This window comes from Chrysochloris asiatica, unplaced genomic scaffold, assembly GCF_000296735.1.
Source record: "Chrysochloris asiatica unplaced genomic scaffold, ChrAsi1.0 scaffold00009, whole genome shotgun sequence".
Taxonomy (NCBI): domain Eukaryota; kingdom Metazoa; phylum Chordata; class Mammalia; order Afrosoricida; family Chrysochloridae; genus Chrysochloris; species Chrysochloris asiatica.
Window position 1 is genome coordinate 27904501 of NW_006408527.1, and position 9747 is coordinate 27914247.

General features: G+C 43.2%; 1 protein-coding gene across 1 annotated transcript; it reads right to left on the reverse strand.

Annotated features, from left to right (window-relative positions):
• Positions 1–3731: 3731 nt before the first annotated feature.
• LOC102813484 (chromosome unknown open reading frame, human C1orf53) lies at positions 3732–8996 on the reverse strand. The gene is made up of 3 exons (XM_006834176.1): positions 8733–8996; positions 5069–5170; positions 3732–3803 (listed from the first exon to the last, which is right to left on the reverse strand). Exons 1-3 carry the CDS (start codon positions 8994–8996, stop codon positions 3732–3734), a joined length of 438 nt encoding a protein of 145 aa, XP_006834239.1.
• Positions 8997–9747: the final 751 nt, after the last annotated feature.

Below are 9747 nucleotides of genomic sequence, written 5' to 3' on the forward strand. Positions count from 1 at the left end.
ACTGAGAGGCTCCAGCACCCTTGGAAGGGGTGTGTGAACAGTGAGATGGCGCCAGTGTGACTGTCCGAAAGATAGTGCCGCCCTCCCCACCATCGTCTTGGCTCCTTGTGACCAAGTGTGTTACTGGCACCACGCACCTCCCGGCGGCCCCCTCCTCCCAGCAAGCTCTGCCATACAACATAAGGATTGGTCAGGAATCGACTCTGAGCCGCAGATGGGAGTCCACAGACTTTCCACTCCAAATCCTGTATAGTGATTCAGAGAGTCCTGGGGCAAAGTCTTGCTTTCTCCGGTAAAATTTGCCTTCGCCAACCGGTTAACCTTTTAACCTTGTACTTCCCCCTCCATCTTGGCCTCCTTTGCTCCTTGTCGCATGGAGAGTCCGTCGGCTTTGGGTCCGTGTTATTAGCAGCGGGGAAGGGGAACAAACGTTCAGGTTCAGTTTATAACAAGCTCCCGGGTGACACCAGCGAATGGGTGGACCATAATACCTGCTCGACAACGCTGGGGTCCTCTCACTCATTCTTGTCCAAAGTAGCGATTTTTAAAATCTCTTTTGAATCACGAACGATCTTGTATTTGATTTAAACAAAGTATGCATTACACACATAAGCAAGCACACACTGGCGCCCTCAGGACAGTGGGACGTGAGTAAAAAGGTCTTCTGACACTGAGGTCTCCTGACACTGAGCCAAGAGCCGTCCTAAAGTCAGGGGGGCGCTCCTCACACCTCAGGGTAGGTTTGGCATCCCGGAAACAGTCCAAGGTGACAGGTTCTTCCAAATCCTCATCTCCAAATTCAGCCTTCCCACAGAGGCTTACAAAAAGGTGTTGACACTGCCCCCCCCCCATCACACATGCATACACACTTTAATATCTGACCATTAACTTTTTATGGGGTGGGGGGAGAGAGGAGAGAAACACCTTTTAATTGTTTCAGTGTAGTTTTAAAAAATGACCAGGTTTTAAATCCTGTACCATAGATAGATGTCTAATCCACAAATTTAAACACTTGCCAGAAAGCAGAGAAGATGAAATGGCAGGTATGGGAAGGAGTGGAATTGGAAGTTAGTTCTGGGCTGGAGGGGCTGTGTGGTAGGGAGGCAACAAGCCAACTGCATTTGTCTATCAATGAGCATTCCTTTCCCCTTACCTGGAGACAAATTCTAGCCTCTCCACCCCCCACTCCCTCCGCCGGCTTCTGTCAGTGGACCGGTGTGAGAACAGACTTTGCCAACGCCAGAGAAGGGGAGCTGCCGAGAAACTAGACTCACGCTGAGCCCATTAAGTGCCTCCTCTTTCCAGTTCCCAAACATAATCAGTTTTAGAACCCCATATTTTACTAGAAAAAAAGAAATGCCCTTGGTGCTCTGCATAATCCGGGGGGCGGGTGTGACTTCTTAAGAGAAGAAATTGTGTATCATGATCCGCTTGCCACGTGAAGGAAAGAACCAAAGCTACAGGATCCCATACTCTGTTGTCCCTAAAGCCCTCCCCCGCCCCCCCACAAGTGTCCCCAGTTCCGTGTTAGAAACTTTTTTTTTTTGGATTTATTGCGCCTTGGGACAGAAGGAATCCTCAGAAACCTTGAAAATCAAGCAGCACCAGAGTTTATTTAAATTGGGAAATCTCTATTCCTCTGTGTCCACATGTTTGTATACACACACCCAATAAGAAACCCGAATTTTTACTTTACAATGTGTGAATACAATATAGCTTAAAGCTCTTGCAGCGAGGCCCATTTATGTGCCCATATTGTGTTTAATGTGGGAGCGACCGTCCCGCAGCCACCCCGATGTATGGTTCACATGCATCTCTCCAGAACCACAGAGGAGAACTTCAGACTTCAGCTTCCGCGGGCGCCAGGTGCAGCAAAGAGTATGGACAGAACCCTTCCCGCCCTTCCCACCCTCCCCGCCCCTAGTGGCTCCTTTGCGCAAGGACTGTAGCCAGCAAGGCTTGAGGATTTGCCAGGAAGAATCACAATTACCACCCCAGACCCTAATAAGGGTTTTCCGTGATGGACGTCTGGAGTTCTTTTTTCTTGGGCCAGTTCCTACTGCAAAAGGAGTCTGGATGAGGAAAAAGCAACCTTTAGGAAAGAAGCAGCCCGCGACTCATTTCCTCCAGCGAAAGGACTCTCAAAACCCTTAACATCGGGTACCGTCTTTCGGAGTGAGCTTCCTTTTTCTCCAAGAAGATGGCCTTGGCCTTTTAAGGGTCCTTTTTCTCTTTCCCTCTCTCCCTCATCCTGGAGCAGTTAATGAAAGGACCATTTGGCCCCTACCCAGAAAAAAAGCCTTAGTATTCTTCAAACCTAGTGGAAAACGTGGAGCTGGCGGGTTGATTCTTGTCCTCAAGATGAAAAGGAAACTGGCTCCCAGGAGTCCATAAGCCTTTCTGGAATGGCTAATTACCTGCAGGATCTAACCCCACTCCTCAACAATTTCTGGGTAGGACAATACCAGGTCAAAGAGTTTGCTCTTTTGCATCTAAGGAGGCCCAAGGGCAGTTAGCTTAGGGCACCACAGTTAGAGCACTAGCAAAACTGGGGCACCAAAAATGCCAACCATTTTTGAAACAATTTACTATTTGACATTAAAACAAACAGAAGCTACAGTTAAGGAGAAAATTAGAACCTTACTTGGCTTGTTTTCACTTTTTTCTGTTCAGATAGGCTTTTATTTTAAAGACTTCAATTTTATTTTGAATTAAAAGCAGGCAATAGGACCTTTCCATTGCTTAGATCTCTAAAGCCTTTATTCCGGCCACAGGCAGAGCCTGAGGCAGACCCCTGAGAGGTTCAGAACCTTTCAGATTCCACTGGGGGGAAAGGCTGAGGGTCAGCTCTGGGCAAAGGCAGCCTTCCAAGTGAGCAGCAGCCTCCTTACACTGAACAACATCCACTGGCAAGGATGCATTCACTAGGTAGAACAGCAGACCCTGGGAGCTGCCATCCTTAGAAGGAAGCAGAGAAGAGGGTGTGGGAAGAACAATTCCGGCAAAGTCTCAACCTGGATTGGAGACTGGAAGCCAGGGACATCATTGCAGTGAACTGAGTCAGTGTGACACTAACAAGATGCTGGCAGATAGATTTGACTAGGAAGTACCAAAAGAAATGGAGGAGGGTAGAGTGGGGGAGAGAAGGAAGAGTGGTCTAAATGAGGCATATTTAGCGGCCTGACCCCCAAGTCAGAATGATTTAAAGTTTTTATTCAGAGAACAGATGGGAAATTAGAACATTTCTTGGTGCAGAATGGCACTGCTTGGGTTCTCATATGCTGCACAATCTAACATTATATCAATTTCTATAGAGCTCGAGATATAAATAAATTGAAGAATGTATTTAAACTCTTCTATTTGCCAACAACCTCCCTTGGATTGATAACACTGGGGGGAAAACAGTAGGAGAAATGAGGCGATATGAAAAATCAAGAGCTACGAATGTGACCTGAATGTGACTATTTATTTAATGGGACAGTCATTATTTTCTTTCTTCAACATATGTGTCTGATAATGAAGCAAAAAGAAAGGGAAATAACTATCAATGTGCCACTTTAGAAACACACAAACACTTGCTAGCTTTTTTAAAATTTTATTGATGTTCTTTTAATATATGCATTTAAGATGAAAGTGGTGTTCAAGTACTGACAGCACAGACAGTAGTTCTGGATTAGGGTGGTTTTTAAAATACAGGTTCAATAATATGGAGAACAGAGATGAAATTCATGTCAAACATAAAAATAGGCATTGAATTGCTTCTTTTTAGATGGATCTTTAACATTGACTTGACCATATGGGCACTGCAGAAGAAATAAATACAAATGATTATTGAATTATTAAACAATCATCTTGGAAAAAAAGTGTAATACTGCTCATGGGGGGAAGAAAGAGAATGCTAATAAGGTTATAGGATCATTTGATCTATAGAGTCCTTTAGACTAAGAGGAGAATAATGGCAACCCCAGGCAAATGGTCCTCATTAGGGTCTAAGAAACCACTTCCTAAATGCATACTTCTAACTTTAAGAATTTTATTGTCAAAAAATCCACCCTTAGAAAATCCCAAGTTCTCACTTTACACAAAGCTCTTATGTATTTGATTAGAAACAGCTAATGGCACATTTAAGAACATATATAGAAATGAAAGTTTTTTATTTTTCAATACTGCCTACAGTTGATACATGTATTTAGGGTTTACTTCTTAACTATAAAGTGGGTCAGTTAAGAGACCTCCTTGTTTCCAAAACATGACCTTACTTATTTATTCATAATTGATCCTTAGAAACGTGATGAAGAAAAGCCTTTTCGTAGACCCCTTTACAAAAAGGTAGTCACCGTCACCCACAGAACCTAGAAGGTAATTTATGTTTTTAAATCATCTAAGCAGTCAGCCTTTAAGTAGAAGTGGTTATCTGTATACAGTTTTAACCCTGTAACAATTTACTTCATGCAATGCATTTGGAAAGTAATAGTTACAAACCTTTTCCCATTGAGTCATTGCTCAAAATAGGCAAGGATTAGTTAATTCATCTTAATTAATAAAGACACAGATATGTATACTGAAAAAGACACAGGAAATGTATAGCATGTATTTAAGGGCATTCTAGTTTCACAGTTATTTTAAAGACAATCTAGAGGAAGAGAAAGAAGAAAGAAAGAAAATCAGTATCATCCAAAGGACACCCATCTCTCATTGCTTGGCAAATTCTACTGAGCTAATAATGAAGAAAGTGCTTGCAACACTTTGGATTTCTTTTCCTGCCCTCTTTGTGCTTGTCTAGAGAAACCTCATGAAAAGTTTCCTGGTAATAAAGAGCTCCCGTGAATTTCAAATCACAGTATTTCCAGGAACTGATGCTAAGAGTGAAATGTTACAAAATTCCATTAACTTTAAAGGTCCTATGTTGGCCCTAAGGACTTCATTGTCCTTGGCTAACAGAGCTTGTGAAAAGTGCACTCCAGGTCTATTTAGCTTTTTTATTTGACTTGTTGTTCAAATAATAGGTATTTACAAAGTTACAGAAGCACCGCAAACTGCTCCTGTAATGCGAGAAATTGCTACTCACGTGTCTGCAGGCTGAGCCACAGCATTCACCTCTCTGCAAATGGGCGAGCTGTGTGAGCACCACAAAGCCAGTAGCTGGATCCACATAGGTTAGCTGGCCAGCCTGAAGGGTAATAAAATGAAACAATTCATTAATCTCAATATTCATCATATCTTCTCATCATAATTTCTACTCACAAAATACCATAAATTTTGCTTTAGAAAGTATTAAACGTCTTCCTTGCAATTTTATTGGCACTTGCAATTAAAGCCTGAATGCATTCCGACACTACACATGATCCAATGTTAAATGACATAAGGAGAAAATATGCAATTTGAGAAAAATGAGAAGTTGATGGAAAAACAAGAACTCCTCTATACCCAATAACTCTGTAGCCACTGCTCCAGTATTTTTCATTTGGTTTCTAGGTAACAAGTTTAATAACAGGCGATTTAAATGATTTTAAGAGCTTAAGAGGCTGAAAATGAACTTTCACTCAGAAGTTGCAGTTGCAATTTCAGTACTTAAAATATATGGATAATGATTTAAACGTACAGAAAAGGTGCTAATCAAAACCAACAGTCCTTACAGAAGAAGTATTACCTCTGCTATTATTGAACACTTTTTCTTTACTTTCATGATGTGTTATTCCAGTACACATTTTATACTTGTTTTTCTTTTTTAGTGTTGTGGGTTCTATTCTTAAGAAAAAAAACAGTCCTGTTTTAATATATTAACAGTCACTGGTTTCACAAGTTTGATTAAGCAACTTTTATATCAGTTCAGATATCAAAGATGCATACCTACATTCAAATATTAAAAAGTGTCCCAAATACTTTGTGTGAAGGTATATATAAATACACAACCTACTGTATTGGTGGTGGTAGTGGTGGTTATGTGCCTTGGAGTCGGTTCCTACTCATAGCGACCCTATACAGGGTTTCTGAGGCTGTAATCTTTACAGGAGCAGAAAGCCTCATCTTTCTCCTGCGAAACCACTGGTAGTTTAGAACTGCTGACCTTGAGGTTAGCAGCCTGATTTGTAACCCACTATGCTACCAGTAGATGATATTAATAAACCTTAAGATTTGCAGAGAAACTTTCTCTTTGACCTTTTATATCATGGGTTCATCATACTGTAACTCAGTACATCACTAAGATGCACTTATCATGTGAACATATGTGTATTTTGGACCAGTCTCTGGAGAAGGACATCATGCTTGGTAAAGTGGCAGGTGAGAGAAAAAGAGGAAGACCTTCAAAGAGATAGATCGGTACACTGATAGCAGTACTGGGCTCAAGCATAACAGCTGCGAGGATGGTGCAAGGCTGAGCAGTGTTTCATTCGAATGTGCACAGGGTCACTGTGGAATGGAACCAACTCAATGGCACCTAACAACAAAAACCTGTGTATAATGCCTTTCCATTTAAACACAGGTGAAATTCACATGTCTCCAAAACACATTTTTTGCCAAGGTCAGGAACAGCTTCCGGTTGTCTTTTTTAGTGGCTGAATTCTAAGTGAGGATTTAACCTTCTGTACTTCATGAATAAATGTGCAGCAAAAGGGCAGATAAAAGTTCAAGTCTAGGTCCACTCTAAGGCATTCCAGCAAAGGTAGACCAAGGCAGCAGATACCCAGCAAGTAAGTACCAAAGCTGGCCTAAGGGGCCTCCCAAATCCTTTGGGATGACAGAAGCTAATTACATGAAACCAGGAGCATGAAAAACTACTCCATACTTCAGATTGTTAGGACGTGCTCCTTTATTTACAAAGTCTGAGTTTGGAACTTGAAAGGAAAACAAAAACAAATACTGGGAGCTCTGTAGCGGCTTTCTTTTCACTTTTCATAGCTTCTGGGAGTCTTTTGAGGGCAATTATCTGGCAACCTGGAAGCCTAACAGATTGCCTCTGTGCTTGCACCTGTTCTCCTGCTTTCCATATTGACTGAGCACCTTTGAGCTTGTTGGCGGCCCACACAAACTTAATTTGTCCTCAGTAAATGAGCCTCTCACAATGGTGGCAGCCAAGATGTTCAAGAGTGCTGACAGTTTGACTGGAGAGCAGGATGCTCAGTGATGCACATCAGCACAGGGAGAAAGGTAAGAGCATGATTTGCCTTGAAGCGTACAAAGACCATTGTGAGGAGTCTGATTTGTTGAAAAAGTCAAAGAACAAGCATGTTATTGGGTTTACTTATGGGCTTCTGGACAGTCATTTAACCCGTGATGCTGACACTGATGAAACCACGGTGGACTCTAAGACAGAAGAAAGTTCCTTTCCTTTCCTGGGCCTGATTGAGCCTGTCCTTAAATGCCACTGCTGTTTGCTCTACAAAGACAAACACTTTTTGCTTATATCCCAAGTCAAATGTGAAGTGTAGAAACAAACTACACATGCCATTTTAAGGAGAATATAAACAAGAGCAATTAAAAGATGCCAGTTATTTCCTGATGAAACTTTATTCTTGTAAACACTAAAATGGGTCATGGATTTTCAGGGCCTATTAACTGTCAAGGAGTCCTGGTGTGGTGATGTAGGATAAGCACTGAAGTGCTAACTGCAAAGTCAATGGTTCAACCCCACCCCCCCCCAACCTCTCCTCGGAAACCCTATACGGACAGAGTCACTATGTGTTGAACTTACTTAACAACAACAAGAAACTATCAATTAAAAAAAAAAAAAAAAAAAAACCTGTCAACTTTAGCCAACCTCCAAAGTTTTTTCACTACTCCTCAACGGCACATAACAACAACCACCACCTTTGGCTCAAGCCACAGCAGTTAACACTAGTGTGTACATACATACGTAAGTATGTACACACACACAAACACACATCCCACCCCCACCCCCTCTCATCGATTAGGTTAATCTCAGATCGGGTTTTGTGTCTCTATTATGTAATCTAATTGTTCCCTTTTTTATTGCTATTTATTTGAAAAAGCAATACAAAAATAATACACAACCTTTAAACGCACGTGGTCTAGGATGTTAGAAATTGTGAAGGGACATGATAAAATTAGATGCTGATGAGGACAATGGTCAAATCCACAAAACATTAGAAAACATACTTCAATAGTGCAATAGTGTTTGCAAAGAGCCAAACACCTGAGTAGTTTGCCTTGTGACTTTGATCTGTTGAGTGGACTGGAAAGAAGAAAGGGTGGGATGCAAAAACTAAAATGAAGTAGGCAGTGTTTATCTTTTGTTGTTGTTTTCATGATGAAATCACAGAATTGTAAAAATGTGTAACTTATAATTCAAATAAACACGCAATACATTTTTTTCTGATGACATTATCAACTCCTACAACTTCCTTCCCCTCTATCAATTCTTTAACCACTTCCATGTCAACCAGCATACACACACTGTAGAGTGAAGAGACACCCATCCAGCAGCCAAGTTTAGTTCGGATGCTGAATCGAAACGAGTCACATTCAGGACAAACAATAAACCCTTATCTGCCTTGTGAAACTATGGCCAGTTTCCAAACGAAACCATTGGTGTGGGACGTGAACGTGCACATCAGAGGCGGGAGGTAGGAGTGAGTCAGCTCCCAGCAACCTTTCCTTCCCTCTGCTGGGCGGCCTCCGGGGGCTCAGGGCCGCGGAGATCGCTCAAGAACCGACCCTGACTCCCGGCCGCACGGTGAGGGGCGGGGCGGGCAGATGAAGGGGGGCCTCACCGCGCAAGCGGCCGCGTGCAGCTCCACGATCCGCCTCTCCGCCACAGTTAACTCTTTCCTCGATGGGCGCCTCCCGGTCCCCTCCGGCCTGCTCTGCCAGCGGCTCCCGGAGTTGCAACGGTCTCCCTCGGAAGCGGAGCAGAGGGCTAAGCTGAAGTACTGGCGGAACCCTGCTCTGGCCCAAAGAAGTTTTGGTGGCGAGGCGGTGCGCTGTTGCTTTCTGAGTGCGGCGCCCGCCAACGCCGGGAGCTGCCTGGCCGCCATGGCCGCCGCCGGCCTATGGAAGGCGGAGCGCCGGGCGTAGCTGGCGGCCGGCGCGGCCTGGGCTCGGCGCGTGGACCCGGAGCTGCGCGCGCTGCCCCAGCACGCGGTAGCCTGGACCGCGGGCCGATCGGAGCGGTGAGGACTGCCGGTGAAGTGCTCAGGGGCCCAGCCTTCCGCACCCGCAACCTCCCGGCCTCAGAAACCATTCGTAATTTTAGGGCAGGTGGCGACCTTGTGGCAGCCGTTGAGGGTCAACAGGATGAGGCGATGGGCTAGAAGGAGACATTTCCAGGCCTCCGGATCTGACTTCTAAAGCTATTCCTCTTCTGAGATGTAGGGTGGATGTATTTTCCTCAGCTCAAACTAGGCCTGAGATCATTCAAAATAACAGCCCCAAGGACTGGGATGCTAGAAAATGTATCAAAATACGTGAAGTTTATTAATAACTGACTCGGACCTTTCTAAAAACTACTGAGATATTTTGAGCTAGGGGATCTTCATGACTTGGTTTTTTTACCCAACCTAAGTGAGCATCAAAAGTAAAATCACTGAAGAAGAAAAAACGCAGTTACCATGTTAACATAATTTGTAAAATTCAAACTAAAATGATATTGCTGAAAGTTCTCTTGATACCCCCACAAAAATCAAATATGACAAAATAAGCATAAAATTAAGAATAATTTCTGGTTAGAATGAACAACAGGATATCCTCTTTGCTTTTTGGAAAAGGATGCAGTGTAGCAATTTTGTT

Coding starts and splice junctions, on each gene's coding strand:
- LOC102813484 (XM_006834176.1), bottom strand. CDS start 8,996: ATGGCGGCCAGGCAGCTCCCGGCGTTGGCGGGCGCCGCACTCAGAAAG. Junction 5,171..8,732: donor TGCACGCGGCCGCTTGCGCG/GTGAGGCCCCCC, acceptor ATTACCCTTCAG/GCTGGCCAGCTAACCTATGT. Junction 3,804..5,068: donor GTGGCTCAGCCTGCAGACAC/GTGAGTAGCAAT, acceptor TTTCTTCTGCAG/TGCCCATATGGTCAAGTCAA.